This window comes from Nicotiana tomentosiformis, chromosome 6, assembly GCF_000390325.3.
Source record: "Nicotiana tomentosiformis chromosome 6, ASM39032v3, whole genome shotgun sequence".
In the NCBI taxonomy this organism is placed as follows: Eukaryota; Viridiplantae; Streptophyta; class Magnoliopsida; order Solanales; family Solanaceae; genus Nicotiana; species Nicotiana tomentosiformis.
The window spans coordinates 63286484-63310711 of NC_090817.1; the positions used below are offsets into that span (position 1 = coordinate 63286484).

At 36.8% G+C, this 24228-nt stretch overlaps 1 protein-coding gene across 9 annotated transcripts; it reads right to left on the bottom strand.

Moving 5' to 3' along the window:
- Positions 1–3420: 3420 nt before the first annotated feature.
- Positions 3421–23698, bottom strand: LOC104120095 (rab GTPase-activating protein 22). Of its 9 annotated transcripts, none has more exons than XM_070177419.1 (15): positions 23542–23698; positions 21663–21753; positions 21229–21288; positions 20906–21095; positions 19012–19110; positions 12345–12448; positions 8954–9765; positions 8731–8853; positions 8532–8620; positions 8223–8423; positions 7018–7419; positions 5915–5998; positions 5509–5602; positions 5060–5256; positions 3421–3775 (listed from the first exon to the last, which is right to left on the bottom strand). In XM_070177419.1, exons 4-13 carry the CDS (start codon positions 21026–21028, stop codon positions 5585–5587), a joined length of 2055 nt encoding a protein of 684 aa, XP_070033520.1. In that variant the 5' UTR covers positions 21029–21095; positions 21229–21288; positions 21663–21753; positions 23542–23698; the 3' UTR covers positions 3421–3775; positions 5060–5256; positions 5509–5584. The 9 variants fall into 9 exon arrangements, with proteins under 9 accessions (XP_070033520.1, XP_070033516.1, XP_070033519.1 ...); XM_070177415.1 differs by having other exon boundaries at positions 5509–5734; positions 5827–5998; XM_070177418.1 differs by lacking the exon at positions 5060–5256.
- Positions 23699–24228: the final 530 nt, after the last annotated feature.

The following is a 24228-nucleotide window of genomic DNA, read 5'->3' on the forward strand; positions in this document are numbered from 1 at the left end:
AATGGTCTTAAAACACTTTAAAAATTTTTGGGATGTTACACTATGTCCTTTTGTTCTTAATTGACATTATTTTGATCATTTTACCTCTTAAAAGTATTTTAATTGTAAAATAAGCGCAAAAAGAAGTAAGGAGAAAATTTGGGCAGCTCTCGAGTGGAACCAATGAAAGAAAAAAAGGTACACTTGTTTGTAAAATAATTCACCACTAGCGGAAATTAAAAAAGGAAAAAGAAAGTTGAAAGAAAAAAAACTCTGAAGAAAAAAAAAGAGAAGGAAAAATATAGATGAATAAATTGTTGTCTTGTTCTTGCTAGTGGGGGTAGAACTGAAGTAGTGCTTAAAGAAAGAGGAAATATTTTTGGGGTGTGATCTTGTTGTGAAATTGAAGTTGATTGAAGAATTTGCGCTTAAAGTTAATCATGTGATATGTTATAGTGCTTAGGAGGGTGAACCACTAGTCCTAAATATATCCTACCTGTCCCTTAGCCCAGATTACAGCCATGAAAAGTTCTAATTGTTTTAGACCGAGTAAGCCTACATTAGTGGAGATTTACATTATGGGAAAGACTATGGTACCAATTGCATGCATGTGACTTCTTTTGTGAGAGTGAGCAATTTCTTTGATATATGTGAGTCCTTAAACTATATTTGATCATGAGATTCGAATGTGTGGATTCAACTTACTCTCTAGTTCTTATTGTGAGGGCACATGGTTTCACGAGAGATAGGTAAAATTATTAGACTTCTCTGCGATGTGGGTGTTCAAGCCATGAGTGCATTGTGATATTGAGTCGGTTTTCGAGGTTAGGATTGTTATGGGCATATTGTCGTCATTGTGTACATTTCTTTTGAAGAATGGCATAAGAAAAAGGGAAGTGTTTGTGATTGCATATGCTCTAGCTTAATTTTTGCTATCAACCGTGGTCATTGATATAGTGTGCTTCGATTGTGTAATTGTAAAGTGCTCAAGAATAGTGTAATTTGTTGGTTGACTCGAGGGTGAGCAACGTTGAAGTATGGGGTTGTGATGTTTGGCTATAAATGCATATATTTAGTGCATTGCTTACCCTACATTTTAATATTTTAGTGATTAAATGTGCGATGTTTGAGACTAATTATGTCGCTTTATGTGTAGGATTGTTAAAGGATGAAAATACATGAAGGTTGCACACATGGACGTCAAAGATACACAAAAAGAGCACCAAAAGGTAGAAAAATTGAACCAGGAGCCAGAGTGGACGACGCCTGGTCCAGCGCGTTGTCAACCTGGCGTTACAGTGGGCGACACCCACTCTGCAGCGCGTCCCACACCAGGCCTCCCGAGCTCCGAGGCCTGGTCCTTTTCTAGTCCGTGTATTAAACATTTTCTTCATGGATTTGGGTTTGGGGACTCTGATCCTAACCTATAAATACCCTCTAAACGTGATTAGTTCAGGGTTGGTCAATTTTGGAGGAATCTTCCAGCTTTAATCTAGTTTTCATAGCTTTATGTTTAAAAATCATCTTTTGATTTTTGTGATGAACATGAGGAGCTAAAACCCATAAATTATGGGGTTGCGATTTAGCCATGAATATTGTTGTTTGAAGTTGACTTGACTTTGATTATAATTCGTTAATATATGGTTGTTTCTTCAATTCTGTGATTAATTGCTTAATTGTCTGGTTAACAGTTAGGTTCTATTTACTAACTATGCTATGCTTGGGAAAGTTACGTCTAGATTAGAGAAGAATTGAAGAGGGCATGATCTTAACTCTAAGTGGGGGCGGATTTGTGGTTAGGATAGGAATATACCTAGTCACCATGCTCAATTGAATATCGTAATCTTAATGCGTTCTTGATAGATTGATTCCATAGGAATATAGGCGTTAATCTATTTTGAAAAGGAGAGCAATTATTCGATTCCATGAGCGAATTGTATGAAAGGGAGAATTAATGAGAACGCAATAGGATTGGTAAATCGATCACAACCCTGGAATATACATCTCTACTGAATACACAACAACTATTTTCTGCATGATTATTTAGTTACTTGTTACAATTATTGCTAGTATAATCGCGCTTTTAAACTCTGATTGACTCGACTAAATAACAATCTTGGTGAAATTAGTGGGTAGTTAACATAAGTCTCTGTGGGTTCGACACTCAACTTATCATTTTATTATTTGTACGACCACATATACTCTTGCATGTGCGTTTGGGAGAAACAAGCTACTATAGCTATGGGGTCAATCACTTTTCTTTCCACCAAATCCACACACTCCTCTCGTAATACGCTTTTCTTGCCCCCTGCAAATACAACATTCGGAAGTCCTACTTCCTCCTTTTCATTTATCAGAAGTCACTATCAATTCTAGCTTCTTCACAAGCACTAGAAGTCTCGGCGGATCCAAAATTTTAATTTTATGGATTCAAAATTTCGACTTCAACCACCGAACCTATCACCTTATTTGAGTTATGGGTTTATACCTCAATTTTTTAACAATTTTAATAAATTCAATACTGAAAATTCAGGTTTAGAATAAAAGTCATGAATTCAATTGAACCCATAACTAATATGTTAGATTCACCCATGTTGATATGTCATTACAATGGCGTTATTTTGAAATCCGAGCACCTTCACCACCAAGCCCACAGCGACGCTCTCCCCTTTCGATGTTTTGCTGCCTGATGAACTCAATCAGAGCCTTCAGTTTTTTGAGGTTTTGAAACATAATAGGACGATCGAGTAAGTGGCCATTAAATGAAATATGAAATAAATAAGGTCATGAAAGATGAAAATAGAATGCATAGCAGTTGAAATTTGGTTTCTAAAACGGACGATTCGTGTAATTGAGATGATTTATTTTATTTCTAAAATGGACTTCTAAAAAAGGTGTCTCAACATTGTTTTCAAATACCAAAGTTCTTTCAGAAAACCGCTAAAATAAAAACTACTGATATCCAAAGGGGACCAAAATGAACCACGGCACTTTTGCACCTTGATCATCAAAGATTCACCTTTTTCATTTTTCTTTCCCCAATACCATAAATTGATCATCTTGTTCAAGGAGCACAGGCAGTGGGTAAAGCACATTGCAGATTCTTCTGTTCAATTTCAACACCACCTGAAAACCTTACCCCAGCATGAACGAATCTATCTGGGAAAGTCTCAGATCACATTGCTCAATGAAAACAAGAAAAGGCCAAGCTATCTATTTCACACCAGAAAAAGGACAACACCACCAACTCAGCAACAGCTCATGAATAGTTCTTGGAGTCGATCAACAGCTAGTATGTGGAGAGAGCTGACACTGGTGAGTTAATCTTTATACAACTAACTTCAAGCAGCTTCGAAGAACATTCATTCGCCTTGCATTGAACATGCCCCAGGGAGGGAGTCCATAAACTAGGGGAAATACACCGAGATTGCAAGTTCATAATCCCCATATAAATATACTTTCTACTGCTTCTATTACTGATAAGAAGAGATCCATTTTGTTTCAAACATGGAGGACAATATCATAATGACTAAAGACATAAGTTGGTTAATAAAGATATGAAATATCTGTTTTATTTTATTTTTCTCTTGATGTTCAATTTTAAAAATATTATCTGAATGAGCCTCCTAATCCGCATCCCAAGCTTTTCCCTGAGAAATCTCAATGCTAGCAAGTTTATTAAAATTGTTGATACAAAATCTCACCCACCAACTATATGACAGCAAAAATTTCGTGTTCCCTGACTAGCTGACTGTATTCACCAACCAAGGTGAAGGAAACATGCAACTTAACGGTCCTGCAGAAGAAAAATACAAAAAGGTGCATTTTAGTTCTCCACTACAATTGACATGACAAAGATAAATTAAAATTTAAAAGGTAGAAATTGCCTGCTGAGATACTTGCTATCATATGAAATATACTGAAAGTATCAGCATGTTAAACGATTACAGGTGCTAACTATGCATTCGGGTCTGAATTCCAGATTACAGTAAATTTACTGTAGGGAACATCAGATCTGGAGACAAATTATCAGGCATAGTAAGAATTACACTAAGATAAACTTTATGTAGCATCCTACTACAGAATCATGAAAAACTTACTAATTAACAATACTCGTGTTACCTGAAGACTAAATTTTAGCTCCTTGACAGATTACTTTCAATATCCAGAGAAAAGACTTAAAACATAATAGGTATTTGATCTACAGAGAATGGAATAAACAACATTATCAATTCTATCACCAAATGCAAATTAATTCTTCCAAGGCAACAAAACTCCTGGGAATTAATCCAAGTGAAGTCATACTAAAATAGATTGTTGAACCTAGACAAATGCATGGGGAGCCATCCTAACAGAAAAGAAATGAGGAGGGAAATCTACATTAGGTAGAGCCATCCTAACAAACAAAGAACCTAAGGAGGACAATCAACATTGGTTTGAGCTTCGTGCACAAGCAAGCATGAGAATTTGTCTACTACTCCACAGAACTATTGCATACATGTTGTAGTGCATGGTGCGTAACAATGTTCAGAGTCTACTGGGTGATACTAGAGCCTGTAAGAGAGTGGTGCTTGGGTTGAAACTCAGAAAGAGCATGGGAAGTAACTCCTCTTGTGCTCATGTACACCATATGGAAAGAGAAGAACATGAGAGTGCTTCAAAGAGTAGAATTTTGCATTGTACACATAAGCACAGCATTCTTGGCTTTGTATACTCTTTTGGAGAACTTTTGACTAGATCCTCTTTGTAGAGAATCATGTTCTTTTTTAAGTTACTCTACTTTTGCATACATGTGAAGATGAACCTTGAGCTTAACCCAACCCCAGAAGCTAGCTCATGAGGGAAAGATTGCTAAGGCCATAAAAGACAAAATATTTAACGGTATGTCCTCTTTTGAGACCACTGTTAATGTTTTGTCCCTGTTTTAAGTTTTGGGGAGGATTACCCAAAACATTGTAAGGAGACTATTACCCACTACAACATGTTTGTTTCATGAGATCATGTTACGAATCAAAAATGTTTGTTTCTCCAAGCCATTTTAGGGTTTCTCTCTCTAGGTTTCTTCATCTTCTTAGCTTACTTTTCTGCTCCACCTGCTCATCAATCTTCTTTGATTCACATCCTTGGGACCAGCTGCCTTTCTCTGATCAATGTCAACATGAAATTCCTAATAAGGAGACCCAGAAAACCTCTCAAATCTGAAGGCATTGCTTCTGTGTTACACTATGAGCCCCATAACAGCCAACAAACTCTTACCCCTTTGTGATGATTTTCAACCTGCGAGTAGTTCCCATCACTTCAAGAAATCAATATTTCTCTCAACTAATTTAACCCTAAAATCCTTTTTCACATGGTGGTGGAAAAGTCCTCCAACGGTCACTAATAATAAACCCGTGGCATGAAAGAAAAAAAGACGAAATTTGCATGGTCCATAAGAAGTCGGGTTTCATAAATTGTCAAAAACAAAAATTTGGGAATTAAACAAGAATACTGTATTGGGTTCAGATGAGATAAATAATTGCAGAGTACCTTGGATGAAGGTGCAACAAGTGCATGGACATACACTCAGATGCCACTACACTTCGCTGTATAATCTCCAAATAAACTACTTCTGATAAATGTTCTGCACTCCAACGTTAAAATAATATTGCAATTAACAACTCCACTTGAGAGATCTCCCTTGCCATCTAAGCAAATGAAAGAGACCAAACACTTAATCACCATTTTGGGCTGCCGGGTTTCTACCTTTAATCAGCTGCTTCAAACAGGAGAGAGACATTTAAAACCAGCAGGTTTTTAATAGCAAGACCTACTTGTCGAGATAAAAGTTAAAAAATAGGAACTAACAAATGGTGCATCTTGTATGGAAAATGCAATGATCCCACTGAGCAGGAAAAAGTATAAAATCCCATGCCAGAAGGTTAGCAGAAACAACCTTGTAAAAGTACTTCCTCCGCAGCTTGATGGCAGTCCGTACACACCTCTTGACCCGAATCTTTAACATATTGTCATTGAATATCTGACACATGTTCAACATATAATTATCAGTACAATTACTACGGCACATGAAACAATTAGTAACCATGTAACTCCAACAAATTCATAATTTTCATGCGATATGCACGTGTTATAGCTTATAAGCATTTATAAGCCAGGTAAATATACATACACACACACACACAGAGGGAGGGGGAGGGAGGAAGGTGCCACAAAATAATTCAAGAACAACTTCCACATCAGATAGCAGTAACGCCAAGGTAAAAATGAGGAAGCATCTGAAAAACCAGTCAAAATGAAAATATAATCAACCACCATATTCTGAAGAAGATAATAAGTTGAACACTTATCTTCATGAAGTGAGATAAAGTCAAAGGTCCTTCGGCATGTTAATATAGTAAATTCATAAATTGGTTGCTAGGACAAACATTCTTTAAAATATAAAGAGCATGATAGACACAAAAATAATCTTGCATCCTTAAAATTCTTTTAGCCCTTCAGCAGCAAAAATGGACCTAGATACTAACTTCAGAGTATATTTTTAAAGTTCCTTTCGACAACACTAGGACCTAAATAACACTAAGCAACGGTTGTAGTGAAGTAATCGCTGATCGCAAATTTATACAGTATAGGTACATCACATCATGCCCTGTGTACAACAAAATGCAAAATTTAGGAGGAGGTTACTAGCAGTAATGCCAAAACCTGATGCTTTAGCATAATAACTAGCTAGCATGTGTTGGAAACACGATGCAGGAAGCAATTAAGGGTATTAATAACTAAACTATAACAATCAAGTAAAATGAAAAACAAGGAAACAGATAAAGAGAAATAAGCAAATGTTGTCATCTGTAGTAGTATAGTAGTAGAAAAATAGGCAACATTATGTAGAGTTGAAAATCTGATCACTTCACATTACATTTGAATTAGAAACATACACAAAGCAATTAAAAATGAAAAAAGGGCAGAATCACACAATTGTAAGCATTAAAAACGACGATCAGTATACAGAACAGTAGATGTTAAGTTTGATACACCTGCCTTTATCAGATCATCAATTGAGCGGGTTTCTTTGAGGATCTTCCGGTGGTTCATGAATAGAATAGCTGCTACACAAAAAACTGGTAATTCATCAATACTACTCCTTGCTGATGAGAGCATATTAAAACTGGGCATGCCATTATTTTTGGACCAGATATTCCTAGTCAATCCACAAAATGGACGAGCTAAGGAGAGCTTCATCCCATTGTTTTCAGAGATGGTATGCTCTCCACTTCCATGTTTAGGGGGCGAGTCATCCTTTGAGTCGTTATTGTTATTCTCAACAATTTCTTCTCCTGATTCTGCCTCAGATTCCTTTGGAATCTGAATGACCAATATTTCAGGGCAGTTCTCCCCTAGATGAAAAGCAATTGATTCATCAAAATCCGCAGCCCACATCATCTGCAAGGTGCAAATTAGGTAAGCAGATTAATAACAACTTAAAACACCTAATGAAATTGAAGAGAAAGCATACTTGTGACTATATGGAACAAAAATCCATGTTGCTCGGAGTCTCCAAATGCTGGTGGATGCGTGTCGGATCCTCCAAATGTGGTGCAATTTTTGGAGGATCCGACACGGATACAACATCATTTTTGAAGAGCCCGAGCAACATAGACAAAAACTATCCATATTAAATATCAACAATATTGCATGACAATCGTGTTGAATGGATTCTTAGTCATTTAATATCTCTGAACTTTACTGTCTCTCTTTGATATTTCTTTCTTTCCTTTTCCTCTCTACAAGTGCGCACAATTATATGTTCTTGATGGGTGTAAAATGGAGAATGCTACATCCAGGATAAATAAGTGGCAATAAATGGTAGAGAGCTTGAAGGATGATACACTCATACCCCTGCAATGTTGAAGGAGGCTAAAACTTAGCTGATTATGTGGCCACTTTCAAATGATGCTATGAAGCTAAATAGAGCTGAAGTTGGGATGTATATAAATAATTAGGCACACCACTATCTTTTTCATCTTTCATCTCTTTCTCTATTCTTAGGAAAATAGAAAGAGAGAAGTAGACCAGAAACTTGAACTCATTGCTTAAGGGTCCAAGTAAACAAATCCATCATATTATGAGAAAACTTCTGATGCCATAGTACTTTTCCTACTAATGAAGGTGCTTTCTTATTAGGGCATGACATCTTTTTTGTTGCAACCAACATTCCAGTTCTCGATAAAACTAGAAACACAAACCTCCCACATACAAAGAACCTCGTTAAAAGATAATTCTCGGCGGAAGAGCACCAACAGCATCCGGAAGGCAAAATGAAGGCTTTCAGCACCTATGCTTGACAAATGAGAAAACATTTGTCGATCTGTAAATTCGACAATATGCCATAGAGCTTGCAACTGCTTCATGACACCAGTTGGCCCTTCCATCTGAAAGTTCTCACGCTGAAAAGAAAGAAACATTAAATAAAGTCACAAGCACAAGAAAGAAAGGAATAACAATGATAAACTAAAGTCTGAAATAACACACGAAATCAATGTTCATGTACAGACCATTCTCCGTAGAAGCATCTCAAAGCACCAGAAAGCATCAGCATTATCCTCAAACAGAACAACAAAAGGAGACAAGAGATCACTCATTCCTAGAAGAAAAAAATATCATGTAAGAGGACAGAAGAAAATAAAGGAATTTTTTCAGAGCTTTGAATTGATACAGCAAAAAAAGAACTTTGGCCAGAGGAAAAGGAACAACCTTGGCAATATCCCGTTGCAGGATCAACCCATGCATAAACAGCCAGGATATCTGACATTCTAGCCAAATTTTTTGTATCCTCATAGAATTCAAGATGGCTATCTGTTCTGACTACATCAACAACTAAAAGCAAAAAGGAAACTCTGTTCCAATATCACTAATTTGCAGGTAAAAGAAATAAAAACAATTCTAGGAAAGAGGTGATCATTAATGCTGAACTCACCTATCTGATGTAATGTCCAGAGCCATTCCGACACTCTTTCGTCACTGAAACCACCTCTTGGAGGTGTTCTAGCATTCATATTTGGAGTGTCTGGTGCGTCAGATATTATGAGTCTGTTAAAAATCTCTGTTTCGTGTTCCTGGAATTTTCCAGACCACGACACTGAATCCGGCCCACTAGGATGAACCCTCACAATTTCAGAGTTCAGGGAACTAGATACGCCATATGATGAGGAAACATTTGCTTCTATGACAAGATCTGCATTATTATTTATTCTGAAGCTGTGCATCTTGTCCTCTCCAAATTTCAATTTATGCCTTGCCAAAATTGTCTTATCATATGACCTAGGACCTTTCTTATTTTTGCTACTCATTTCAAATAAATCTGTAACAGGTAAAGGAGGAAAATCAAAATAGTTCTCATTTACAAATTCTGATTGACATGCTTCACCCCCAAGTTCGGTGGATCTGCAGTCATATGGACCCAAAGTGGGCACAGAACAAAAAGAGTCCAATGCTGCCTCATCTGTGCTTCCCGTTGCACTTATAAGGTCACAAGAATCACTAGAGCTTTCCCTTTGATGTGCATGTGATGTGTCTATACAATTATTATCAAAATCACTGTAACTGTCTAAATTGTCAGTATTGACATTAGAAGCTTGACTGCCCTTGACATCCGCTTCTCTTCTATGGTCATCTTTGGTACTTGTTCTCATATCCATGACCTTGGACCCAACAACATAGGCTAGGGAACCAGTTCCTACACTGGAATGCATTGCTTGGCACTGCTTTATGAGGTCTCTGTAACGTTCCCTGAGGAGACACTATTATTGATTTAGTATGGATATACAAAAATCATATCTCAAAGTTTGTTAATTGCAAAAGTTAAGACATCTCTTATAGGGATTTTTGCTTATGCAGGTGGCACACTTTCTATAACGAATAAAACTACCCCTCCTTTAACACTTAAAAAAAAAAAGAATAAACAGATCAAGGAATCAAAATCTTTTCCAGACCTAGAAAGTACCTTGCACAATGGCAATGGAGAATAAAGCTAAGACAATTTGGCGCGTCTGATATAACAAGCAAGAGTCTGAATCTTTCTACAAGACAGTGAAAGGCTTAATTCGCATCTCTCGTGAATAAATAACTGCAATGGATATGCAAATGCTAAAAGTGAGGACAGAAAAATTGAGGGGGGATTTGAGGGGCTTCTACAAGCAAACAGATGAGGCATTAAAATGTTGGGATGAAGCAGATTTATGGATTATAGGGAGAACTTTCAATACAACAGATTCCCCCTGGAAGATGTCAGTCATTCTCCAAGACGATGAAGGAATTGTTTACGAATCAATTGCCACCAATTTGTTGACCTCCTTCTGTCAATCGATATGTCGATCTAGATCATGACACAATTGGCTTCTTAACTCAACAGGGTATGAGAGAAGATGTTTCTGATGCTCCCAAATGTTATTCAAGTTCCTCTTCTTCAGCTAGCATCAGATACACCAACTTGTTTGATTGTATTGTTCAAATTCGAAAACATGTGGTTCAAGCCCCAAACTTTCAAGAATTCATAGCAAATAAGCTGAAGGTATCACAAAATGATTTACAGTGGAATAGAGAGTGTTAACGGGGGATGAGACGGACCAAAAATCACATGGAAGAAAGTAGTCTCAGAAAACCTAAAATTCTCAGATTACATGCAGACTTAGCGGAGAACATAAAAAACGGAAGGAAAAGATCCACATAAGCAATGCCAATTTGTTGGGATTGAGGCTTCGTCATAGCAAATACGATTCATATAGCTGACCCGAACTAGTTGGGGATTCAAACATAGTAGCTTTCTTCTTGTAAGAGAAGTGTTCAAAATGATGGATATCAAAAAGAGAGAACTGAACAATCAAAAAATAAAATTGCTGGAACTAGTGAATGAACTTGGGGAATTAGAGAGCAAAGAGGGGAAAGGAGGTCTAACCGAGGAAGATAAAATGAGAAGGGAGGGGCTAATAGGGGATTTAGCTTATGCAAATTTCAAAGGAGATTAGTTGTTGAAAAAATCAATGGTGTTAAGGTAGGTGATTGCAACAAAAATTCTTCCATTGATGAGCTAACGCTAGAAAGAGGAAAAAAATTTCGAATGCCACATATGGAGGTAAAGTATAAGAAGTGAGAGATAATTTAGCGATCTTATACAAAATTGTAAAAAACAAATGATATGACATAAAGACCAATGCTAGACAGAGAGTTAGTAACATAGGGTGGGAGTGGGGGGAGATGAGGCGGTGATTGAAGAGGAAGATTAAAGTAGCCCATATAGTGGTTGTTATCCCCTTATACGATTTTGGGCAATTCTCATCACATGAGCTAACTTTTGGGATTGAGCTAGTTCAAGAGTCATCTTCAAAATACGATATTAGAATCAAACTCAAACATATTCTTGTTTACCCAATATTTGGCCCCCGTGTTATATTATCAGCACACCAGATGACCCGTCTTGGACGTGCATGGGTGTTAAGTGTCCCGTATTAGTTGAGGGAATGTGTTGCTGTCTTCTTATATGATTTTTAGCAGTTCTCACCTCATAAGCTAGTTTTTGGGGTTGAGTTAGGTCCAAGCTCCATCCTTTTAACCAAGATAAAATTCTTATAGAAAGATTAAGAGGCAATCAGCAATTGTGCGGGTATAAGGCAGATACGGTGCCGTATCTGGATGACCTCATAATGGTGTTCTTTCATCACTGCAGGTAGGGGAGTATATGGTTTGATTTGACTTGATCATTGTTTTCCTTAAAAAATACCAAAGCAACTATGTCAGTTTGCTAAATCTATAAACTAAATCAGACCAACATAAAATTGAATTTTTAGGTACCTTTTTCGGATTTCTCAATTTTTTAATCACATGAATATTAGGAGTATGTCAACGTGAAATTTCTTAATACACACTGAAATTAAAATGCTTGTCCTACTTAGTATATAGTTGAACTAAAGAATTTAATATCCCATTATAAATAATTTAAACAAAAATTTAAAATAATACATGCTATTTTCCTTTGGAGACCAAACTATCTAAAAGAAAGAAAAAAAGACATTTTCTTTATCCACCTTATATAGGTCACTAATAATTTCAATATTTCAATGTAGATGGTTTAACCCAAATCATTTGCAACACAAATACTTTTTCTCCTGCATAAAAACGCATGTTATACCCATCTTAAAAGAAAAATCATGATGGACTCGCCCCAACAAGAGGTTTCTACCTATGATATATGGTTAAATTAGGTTACCCGAACTTTAATAGTTGTTTTAATGGTTGCTTAGTTTGCATGCGCACACCTTTTTTCTGTGTAACACATTTTCAATGGAATATAGCAGTAAGGGGAAAGCAAATACCTTCTAGCAGTCCTCAGCTTCTTTCGATACTTAGCAGAGCTGCCCAAAGCATAACACCCCAAGAGAAATTCCCAAACTTCTGGCCTTATGGATGGATCCACACCCTACCATGCAAGAAAGATTTTTTCCGTTACAGCATTGATACACTCATAAATTTCATGTATATATAAATTGTCAAATATTAATACTTTTCTTTTGGCAAATTAATCTCTTTTAAACAACCACCTTAAAGAGCCCTGGGTCAGAACTTGACAAAAGTGTGTTTTGCAGGTGAAACTCAATTTCAATGTATGTTATACAAAATCTGTCACCATTTCACTCTACTTCTCTGAGTATTCCAGAAGCTGCCTAATAGGATACTTCAGCTATGTTTTTCAGGAGGATTGTCATATGGATTATGCATCTCTTGTTTAGTATCAACAGAGAGGTTAACTCTCCTTTTCTTCTTTTCTTAATAGGTTTGTCCCTTAATGCTCGTTATTCCCAAGAAAGGGAGATGTTTTGATGGAGCTTTCATGTCTCAAAATGTTGTGACGGAACATTACACATACATCTCAGTTGTGTCCGGATCAATTTGTGCGAACCTCGACTAACCCACCATGCAGCATGTTCAGCACATAAACATATGTTTCCAAGGTAACCCCGTGCACCAGAATAGATACACGCACACCAAGTGTTGTAGTTGGGATTTGAACCTGGGATCTCTAGGTTGTGATTGAAGGGGAGCCTTGAAGTAGCGGTAAAGTTGTCTCCATGTGACCTATAGGTCACGGGTTTGAGCCGTGAAACAAGCCATTGATACTTGTGTCAGAGTACGCTGCCTACTTCACACCCCTTGGGGTGCGGCCCTTCCCTAAACCTTACGTGAACGCGGAATGCTTTGTGCACTGTGTTGTCTTTTTTTTTAATCTCTAAGCTGTTACTCTCATGCCTCCACCACTAGACCATCCCCTTGGAGAAAGCTCAAAGTATATAAAACAATGTATTGGAACTTGCAATCTTTCATTTAATGTTTTTACAATTCTTGGTATGCCTCCCCACCCCCAAAAAAAACCCTAGGAATTTTTGAAGAGATCTGTACTTAGACGTGCTTACAATTCGAAGTAAGAAAGCTGAGGGAGATTTAGAGCCTGTTTGGATGGGCTTAAAAGCTGGGTTTTTAAGCACTTTTTAATTTGTGGAAGTGTTTGGCAACCCAAAAAAGGGCTTAAAAAAAGTTAAAATCTGCTTTAAAAAAGCCAAAACCAATAAGTTGAAAAACCCAACTTTTTCGAAATTGGCTTAAAAGCCATATTGCTTTGACCAAATATATTACATTCTTATCCCTTATAATTTTTCTTAATCCCGAAATTACCCCTCAGTAGAAAACCTTACAACATACTATCTTTTTCTTTTCTCCATTCTTGTTTCAGCAGCCTTCTTCTTCGTCTTCTTCCATAACTTTCCTCTCTTTTCCTTTCATTTCTTTCTTTACACTTTCATTCATTATTTTCCCATCTTTTTCTTTTCCTTTCATTTCTTTCTTTACGCACCCCTCATATTTTTCAATAAAATACTTTCACATATTCGAACAACTTTTATCAATCTAAGTGGGGGGGAAATTAAAGGGCAGATGAATTAGTTGCGATCTGTTTTTAAATTTTTTATTTTTGGGTGGTCGATTTATTAGTTTAAAGAAAAGGTCGATTTACTGGAATGAGAAAGAGAAAACTTTTTACAAATAATTGGCTCAATAGCTCATCTGTCTTCCCATTTACCAACCCAGAAAAAAATAGCAAACACACAAGACAAAAATGTGACAATCATCCGTTTGAAGCTATGAACGAAAAATATAATATTATAGTAATCATCTTCTTTATAATGTTAACAACTTTAAGGATATTTCAGTCATTTTAACAAGAAAAAGTGCTTACGAGCACCTCTTTACCAAACACTTCATCAGCTTTTTTTCAGTTTCGGCACTTTTATCCAAACACGTAACTGCTTATTTATAAAATAAGTTCCAGCACTTATAAAATGCTTTTAAGCACTTAACTTAAAAGCCACTTATTTTAAGTCAATCCAAACGGGCTCTTAATGTTGTTTCTCTGAATGCTTCCATTGCCACTTTAAAACACAACGACGATTTTCCATACCTAGCTATATACCATTACAAAGAATCCTCCATTGCTCCCTTTTTGCAACTGACATTGCTGCCTCTAGTTTCTCTGGTACCTTAGATGCTTTTGTTTCTTTGTTATCAACTTTGCAGCAATATACCATGTGTTGAACTTTTCGGTTGGAATAATAATTTGTTTTACTAATTTCTTTTCAAATCTTTTGTCGTTTTAAAAGGAATCAAACTGCGACATACTATAATTGCATGAATTTGTGGGGGGAAATTCTTCTACCAGATATGAAAGGTCGCATTCTAAGGGGACAAGTATTGCATATATTCTAGTTTAGCACAAATTAGTCATATACTCTCTTTTCCCTTACCAATAACATAGGAAGCCACCAAGTGGAATATATTCAAGCTTTTTAGAGGTCAGAGCTCCAAATTATGACACTATCACACCATAATATTCATTCTCTTTACACAATGGATGAATGTCCAGTCCGTGGCAAGATAATTTTCAAAGCTATAAAAACCATGCACCGAGAATGTGTGGCTTCACTTTAGGTATTTGCACAAAACATCAACACAAGAAGGAGCTAATATACAGGATTGTTAATAGATATCCCCCTCTCTGACATTGGAATCAAATATTTGGACTAGGAGATATCGATGGTTAATGGTGACAATTAGTTTCGACGTACAAACGAAGATGAGAATAGGCAAGCCCACTTGATTAAAGTTTATCTTTAGTTAGAGATAAACTTTAATCAAGTCTTGTCTTTTTAGAAACAGTACTATTACTAAGAATTATAACTTGTTCAGGATTCACTACCCTATAGATAGCACTCTTATGTATTCTAAAGGAGAAGTCTTGAATAAATTGTAATTGCTAAACTGATTTGATGTTAAATTTCTCTTTGTCCTCTCATATTCTTTCTCTATATCTCGTTCTCTTTCTCCCTCTTTTTCTCAATATTTCTTTTTGTCTCTCCGTCTTTCTCTTAGTCTCTCTTTTCTCCTTTGTCTCTCTTTATCATTTCTTCTCATCTTTCTCTGTCATCCCTCTCTTGTTGCTTCATCAATGTAGTATCAATGCACAAACTTGATTTATTACACTGTTGCATTCTTGAGCTCTATCAGCATTATTCGGCATCTTCCGTTAGTGGTTTGAGAAGGTGTGATAATTGGCAAAAAGTACAAGTTTTGAGTATATTTACGTCACTTATCGTATGTGATTTATGGGAGATTTGCATGGTTATTGGATGGAAATTGTGCTCATTACGTGTTTCTATTATGTAGGAACGTGTTCAAATGAAAATTGATAAAAAGAGGATGATTTAGCGCGAAAGGGAAGTGAGAAGCAAGAAAACAGTTGAAGCTGGGGTTCGTCCAGGGTTGTGCATCGCAAGAGAGGTGCACGAGCCAGGGAAGTCAGCTTTGTCGAAAACAGTAACTTGAAGCCATCGCGCGGACTAGCGTGAGAAAAGAAGAGGAAAAAGGAAATTCTGGCCTCGTCCAAGGGCCTTGCATCGCACGAGACCCAAACGCGTTCAGTGAATCCTGTCCGAAGTTAGATCGGTTTGTACGACTTCCTACCCGCCCTAGGCCATATATATACCTCAAGAAACGTCCTTGAAGGGGCTACACAATAATTTTGGAGGCAAGAACGTGATAGGAGCGAAGAAGGACAGATTCGGTAATGAGTGTTCATTCTTCTTCCCAATTCTCTTGTTGGTTATGAATTTTAGTAGTGTAATTACGCATACTATTATGAGTAGATAATTTTCTACTCTAGGGTTTGACGGAACCGATTGTTGGATGCATTTTTTACTGCATTTTGTTATAATTTGAGCCATTTATTTCTGTGTTCAACTACGTGTTTTAGTTTAGTTAATTGAAGGGCCCTCGATTAACGATGTCTAGTTCGTGTGTATTGCTTGAGAAAGAATACGTGCTTAGGTTGTATTGACATCGTTACTCCGAAGTATTTGAGAGATTAATGCTTAGGTTTAAAAATAACAAAGCTTTGACGCGGTCAACATGAGAATGGGTAAAAATTGCTTACTAGAGTAGAGAATGCATCTACTATTCTATTGTGATTGATCGAAAGATAATTGCGGTAAGTTGAGTACTCACGATCCATAGAGAACAATTGGCGAAATTATAGCTAACGTAGCGAGAAAGAATCCAACAATTGGGGAAGTCTCAACCCTAAGCCTCCTGAATCTTAAAAACAACTCTTCATCTAATTAGTTGATAAATTTCCTGCATTTTATTAGCCGAAATTATTTAGTCTAAATCTCAGATCATTATTTGATAATTCGGAAAGTTGGTTCACTTGACTCTTGGCTATAGTGAAGGTTGTGATCAAAAGGTTAGTTTCCTGTGGAATTCGACTCCGGACTCTAAAGCGAATTATATTTGCAACGATTGTTTAGTCCTTTATAGTTATAGTTGGGCGTGATTCTCCAACTGATCAAAATCAACCACTATATGAGGTTACATGGACCCAAGATATGTTCATTTTATTTACTCCAAATCTTTGGATGTTGCGCTGTCAACCTCACTCGTCAAGTTTTTTACAAAAAACGACGTGACTAAATTAAGAGTTCTAACTTGTTCAAAATTCACTATCATATAAATAGATTATGTACTGTTTTTGGAAAAGTCTTCAATAATAATGAAAACGGATGAATTGATTTGATATTAAAATCACTCTCCATTCTTGGTATTTCTTTCAGTCTAGCCCTCTTTCTTTCTTTCTCTCTCTCTATTTCCTTTAGTGTCTCCCTCTTTCTCTCTTCTCTATCCTCGTCTTTCTTTCTCCCGTTCTTCATTATCTTACAACAACAACAAGCCCAATAATTTTACACAAGTGGGATCTGGGGAGGGTAAGATGTACGCAGCCGTACCCCTACCCTGGAAGGGCAGAGGGGCTGTTTCCGATATACCTTCGGCCGGAGAACGGATGAAAGAAGAGGAGAAAAAGGTGGCAACAAGTAGAAATAACAACAAGATAAAAAATACCGAAGCAAGTCAAGAAAGCGGTTAAACTCTAGGTAGTAAAAGCCAATGAATAAAAGGATATCATACTAACACTAATGCTAGCGAACTGAGTAAACAAAGAGAAACGCTCGACTACCTACTAGACTTCTACCCTAATCTTCGATCTTCACACCCTTCTATCTAGGGTCATGTCCCTAATCAGCTCCAGTTGCGCCATGTCTCGCCTAATAACCTCCCCCAAGACTTCTTAGGCCTACCTCGACCCCTCCTAATACCCACCGAGGCTAACCTCTCGCACTTTCTGACTGGGGCTTCTATACTTCTCCTCTTAACATGTCGAGGTCAACTCAACCTCGCTTCCCGCATCTTATCATCCACAGGGGTTACTCCCACCTTATCCCGAATAACTTCATTCCTAATCTTATCCAACCTGGTATGCCCACACATACACCTTAACATCCTCATCTCAGTTACTTTTATCTTCTGGACATGAGGATTCTTAACAAGCCAACACTCTGCTCCATACAGCATAGTCGGTCTAACTACAACCTTGTAGAACTTGCCTTTTAAGTCTCAGCGGCACATTCTTATCACACAAGACACCGGAAGCAAGCCTCCACTTCATCCATCCTACTCCGATACGGTGCGTGACATCCTCATCAATCTTCCTGTTACCTTGTATTATAGATCCAAGGTACTTGAAACTACCTCTTGAGGATGACTTGTGTATCAAGCCCTACCTCCATATCAGCTTCCTGGGTAACATTGTCGAACTTACACTCCAAGTATTCCATCTTGGTCCTGCTTAACTTGAAACACTTAGACTCAAGGGTCTGCCTCCAGACCTCCAACCTCTTATTAACACCACCCCGCGTCTCATCAATAAGAACAATGTCATCAGCAAATAACATAAACCATGGCACCACTCCTTGAATGTGTCGCGTCAATGCGTCCATCGCCAAGGAAAATAGAAATGGGCTAATAATTGATCCCTGGTGCAACCCCATCACAACCGGAAAGAGTTCCGAGTCTCATCCCGCTGTCCTAACCCGAGTCTTGGCTCCATCATACATGTTCGTTCTTCATTATCTTCTCTCTCTCTTTTTTGGATAATGGTGTTATATGCGCCTAATACAAAAACCTCAACTAATGCACCACTCCCACTAGCACATGCATCGATAATTCTGGCCACTAAGGTTTAGACAGATGAGAAAGCTTTTCATGGTGTTGTCTTTGCTGGAATCTAGATCTTTTGTTCCCTAGGTTGTTACTACATCTCTTTGACTGCTAGACCATTCACTTGGGGGCTTTTCCTTTCTTTGTTTCTTCCCCTTGCCTTTCTCCCTTCTCACTTTCTTGGGGGTACATCACAACGAAAAACATTATTCATCGGTGAAATAAAAACTGAAATGCTATAAATATTTCCTTGTGAATTCTTATAATTTCTCAGAAAATTACCTCAGCACTTATTAGCGCAAATCCGATTTGCGTGCTAACAAAATCAATCTACAAAAGGCTTTAACAAAAACAGAAACGTTACTACAAAATAGAAGCCTTACTTACCCCCAATATGATCAATTTCAGCACTTTCCTAAAACCATGTACCTTCCCATCCTTATCAAAGGTAGCCTGCCACCTGTTAGGCTTAAGCATTTTGCTCATCTACATCATCAAAAAACACAAGGAGAGAGTTTTCAGCATGAATGTTGAGTTTATCATTATCAAAAGCACAAGGAAAAGTCTCCAACATAAAAGTTGAGTTTACAAAGCAAATATTCCTATTTTGTTATTCACAACAAAAAAAAAAAAAAAAAATTAGCTCACCTACGACAAAAATACTGTATTCCTAGATACTTTCTCTTAAGAAATCACAATATTTTCTGAACAGCTAACATTAGCATTCATAATATCCTTATCACCATCATTAGCAAGCAAGAAATAAACATGAATTCTCCAACTTAAGTAAACAGACACACAAGCAAAAGTGTCTCTTGAATTCTTCCTAATATTGCTTCATTACATTAAATGGGTGAACCACTAGAGATAAGCTTTATTCATATATGTTCAAAAGGCCCTTTACTTCTTCTTAGAAATCAAGCAAACAAATAGTGTTGCAAGTGGCAAAACGGCCAATTCAGGAAATTCTCCTGCTGACCAAAACTTAATGTGGATTTACAGCTTCACTGAAGGTATCTTAGCACTAAAAGTTTGGTGGTTTCTCTAACTAAATCCTTTGAATAGTGTCTGGATGATAAATCTTGCACAATCGATAACCAACCAGAGCAGAATATGGACTCCCAGCTGATGTTGTGAATCATCTGGGTAAGAGGTATGTCTGTTTCCACGGCTCGAACCAGTGACCTCCTGGTCACATGACTATAACTTTACCAGTTACACCAAGGCTCCCCTTCAGTAATCTTATTTATATTTTGCAGATTAATCAGGGTATAATTTTTTTTCTATAGGGAACTCTATTTAATTGCTAGCTTTTACTTTTTTTTTTGGACTCATCAATAGTATAGATATTTCTGGTAGTCAGATCAAAATGGTGAACTCTTAATACGACTTTTCAACCGATTTTTGCTTTTTGCCTTTTATTACTGTCTTAGGAGACATACTTTTGATAAAGCATTTGAGGACTTTTGTGAGGTATGATTTCGTCCTTTGCTAATTAGTTAAATAACATCAACATTCATCATTTTCAGGAACTTGAATATTTTTCTTGTAATTTTTATTTTGTAACTTCATACATTCTTTAATATTATTTATGTAGTTTAGTAAAAGTTTATACTCGCTGATACGGGTATAGGCACGCCCAAAGACTAGTAAGTACGAAAAAGAAGGAAACACAGATCAGATAATGGGTAAAAGGGTCCCAAGACCTTCTGACCGATCCTTTCTTCTGCTGGAAAATGATGCACATTAAGAAACAAGAGTACTTTGACTGATTAACAACAGAAATAGAAGTACAGTAGCAGAGGTACAAACTAGTGATCCAACTGGAACTTCACGTAGTCAATCGTTGCATTTCTTAAAGTCCAGAGTTGGTCAAGTCCAGAGTTGGTCAAGAAGCACAAACCAAAATACTCAGCAATAGCAAAGGTTACTTCCTCTCTTGTTAGAAAGGTAATAAGCAGGATTGCATATACATCAAACGTTGGTTTATTTCCTACACTAAATATATTCTTTATTCCGATATTTTTTGGCTTAAGATTAAAATATTTTTCTAGAAAGAAGCATTCAAGAGATGCAACAGTACACATCAAAAATTTTATACTCCAAAAATTTATCATAAATTGACAAAGTAAAGAAACAAATAGAGTAAAGGAAGAAGAGCAGAAGAAACGAGTTAATACGAAAACTCTATAGGCAATACAAAAAAGGAATCATATAATATCCTTGCAAAACTAAGTGACAACTGATAATTAATAGATGGTAAGAGTCATTAAGGCATTACATTTATTGATGACTGATGAAGGCAAGGTTCCCCAATATCCCGGACAATGGAACTCACTTTCTGTAAATTCACAGTACCCCCTTTTCCACATTTCCATGGCCTTTCAGCTCCGTCAAAAGACATCACATGTGCGTTCTCTCTCTCCCTCCTTCTAACCAAGCAGGCAGCAGCTTTACAACTTCTAAATTCTCTGATAAGCAAAAACAAACTAATTAAGAAACATATCTGGTAGAAATGCCAAGCAAAATCATTTAAGCTAGCGATGAGTATTAGCTCCCTCATCCCCGTTCAACAACAAGTTCCTATTAGTTGGAGAAAAATACCAAAGCGTGTAACCATTCAAGTCTGCTTTCAGACTTATCATCCAAAGAGTTAATAGGATCCTGCAATATCATTAGAAACAGCCAATTAGCAGTTCTAGCTAGAATTATTATTACAAATGAAACATTCTAGAGTAACTTATATGACTAAAGGCCTGCAGTTATTCTGGAAATCTTTAAGCAGTGAAAATTATGTAAAACTTCTGAAAGCAGATGCTTTTTCAACCAATGTCAGCATAACCCGAACGTTTATGAAACTGAAACTAAATGGGCCAAATTAGACCTCTCTATCCGGTCAAAGTCACTGTGAAAGTACGATATATTCTCCTTCTTTGTTTTGTGTGTGTGTGTTGGTTGTGTGTGTGTGTGTGTGTGGGGGGGGGGGGGGGGGGGGATCTTTGGTGTTTCGAAGAGGATGGCAATATTGTAGCCTGTACCATGCAAAGCAACAGGACCTAGTAAAAATGTAGCAGCAATCCGCAACCAAAGTTGAATATTTGATGTCTGGAGTACTGTGGCGGGTAAGACCTGCATTTAGAAAGAAAGTTTTAGTTCAAATATTCCAACAAGTAATATATATTTCTTCCACTTCAGCTGCTACATAGCTGAGCGTGATATCCACACACTCTTTCCCTACATTGTCACCACAGAAAGGAGGATAAATTTCATCTGAACTTCAGAACTCAACACAAATCATTTTGTTTAGGCATGTTAGACAGAGAAGATACCACCAAAATCCACCCCTCCTTTTCTTCTCCTCTATCTCATAACCCAACCCAAAACAAAGCCCTTCTTATTCTCCATACCTTTTCATTCTCCAATTTCCAGTGATCCCAATTGTCTTAGAGTCTTCCTAAAAGCAAAGGCATCTTTTCCCAAAACATAAGCATTTTTCCGCGCATCCTATTCTAGGGAGACAAGAGGGAACGGCAACCAAGTTCACGCTTTAAAGCACTGATTTCAATTATCATTCAATTCTCCACGAAGGCCTCGAATATCTAGGTTCCTCTCACCTCCACAGAACCCTACCTTGGTCTGGGATGGACGGAGACAGGGTCCCTCCCTACTTCACCTTTGGACCATAGATGAAAAATGAACAATTTTCCCTATGAATTTCAAAGATAATACCAACTACTTAGGAATAAGGAAATCAGTCATGTTGGTACAATTATGTATGATCTCGTGCTTAAAAGGAGTCATTCTAATCTTTTACATATTTGTATGTCAGTAGAAAAATAGAGAACTTCTAGTAGTAGAGAATCCCAAGTTATTGAATATTGGAATGATACGGGTACAAATGGAGTGAAATGGATAATACAATCATAACCCCAACTAGCTTAAGATGAGGTATAGTTGTTAACACCAATACCAGGATGTACCCCTATGCCATCTACCAAAAATAAGAAAACTAGGGAGTGGATGGAGACCCAACTTCACCTTTTGGCCATAGATACAAACAAAAACAACTCGCCCTATGAATTTAATTAAATTCTCAAGACCCCATTCCGTATATCTAAACATAAGAAAGATCTCATCTGCAGCCACTTGGTCTGTAGAAGCCTAGAGGAGGGGAGGGAGGTAAACTGAACAACTTTGCCTGAGAAATTTAAAAATGAAAAATTGAACTATCAAGAATGAATACGAGGATGTTCCTGGATGCAATCTACTATCATAAAATTAAGAAATATCTCCTCCCCAAGCAATTGCATATTTTGACAAATCATTTTCCCAAATATAATTTACTAACAGTAACATGCCATAAACCTTCATTTTCATATCATGCCACTATCACTCACCTGAACATGTTTGATATACACGAATGATTTGTCGTGCGCTGCTAACACTCAATGAGAGACACAACTTTCCCTTCCAAAGCCATGTCCATGCCCCTTAACTTTTTACACTTAGTTCTCAAGTAGCCTTTCATATTCCACATTGACAAAATTCAATTTTGCCTCTATGTATCATAAAGTCGATGCCTGATTAGTAAACCCTAACTTAGTTTTCTAATAAAGATTAACCCCCCCCCCCCCCAAACCCCAAGTTGGAACTCAATATGTTTACACATATTTGCTTACTTTACATGGAAAAAGAAGCTCCTAAATACCACTTATAACCAACAAATTCAACCAGAAGCATTCAGCATATAGCTAGCATGTTATTCACGACATGTTATTCAACATCAATTCCCAGATTAAGAGAATTTAGAGGGAACAATTGCTAAAGATCCAATTGCATAGAACTAGAGTATTCAACAAATCTAGCAGAAAATGGGAACATATCTAGGCAAACAAAAAGACAATATATTGAACTAACACGATCAGAGACGACAACTGGATCAGAGACGACAACTTATATTTCATCAAAGGATTCGTTGGCTGGATTTGTTCTTCTTCTTTTCTTCTTCCCTTGTATCCGACGTTTGTGTCATGTATTTGGGTCAGTTCACGGTATGTCCTCTTAAATGGGCTTTCTGCCAGTCGGGCCTAATATTTTTGAAGTGAGCAATAGCATGGTCTAACCAATTTTGGGATGGGTAATCGAAAAAAAGTCAGTTTTTGTAAAAGGATTTTGGCATGGTATAACAACATACCCATATAATTAGAAGAAAATAGCCCTAGTTATAGATATTGGTATCAAATAGCCAATAAATATATGTCACAATAATAATATGCATATCACAACTTTTTTTTTCTTCTTTGTCTATATCAACATGTATATTAAAATTTTATTTTCATTCTTTGTATATAAATAATATTATTCTTTGTATATCGATAATATAACATTATATATATATAGTTATTGCTGCCTTTATATCAATGTATATCACAATAAAAATATTGTATTATTTGTATATCACAGTGTATAGCACATCAGACATGTGTATACCAAAATAGATATCATAAGTTTATTTTTCTTCTTTGTGTATATCAAAAATTAATTTTCTTTGTATACCAAAATATTATTTACTTCCGCAATTATATTTATTATTTTTATATTTTA

Coding starts and splice junctions, on each gene's coding strand:
- LOC104120095 (XM_070177414.1), bottom strand. CDS start 21,028: ATGTCTTTTGACGGAGCTGAAAGGCCATGGAAATGTGGAAAAGGGGGT. Junction 19,111..20,905: donor TTCATCAGTCATCAATAAAT/GTAATGCCTTAA, acceptor TTGATGATGTAG/ATGAGCAAAATGCTTAAGCC. Junction 12,449..19,011: donor TGAAATTGATCATATTGGGG/GTAAGTAAGGCT, acceptor CTTGCATGGTAG/GGTGTGGATCCATCCATAAG.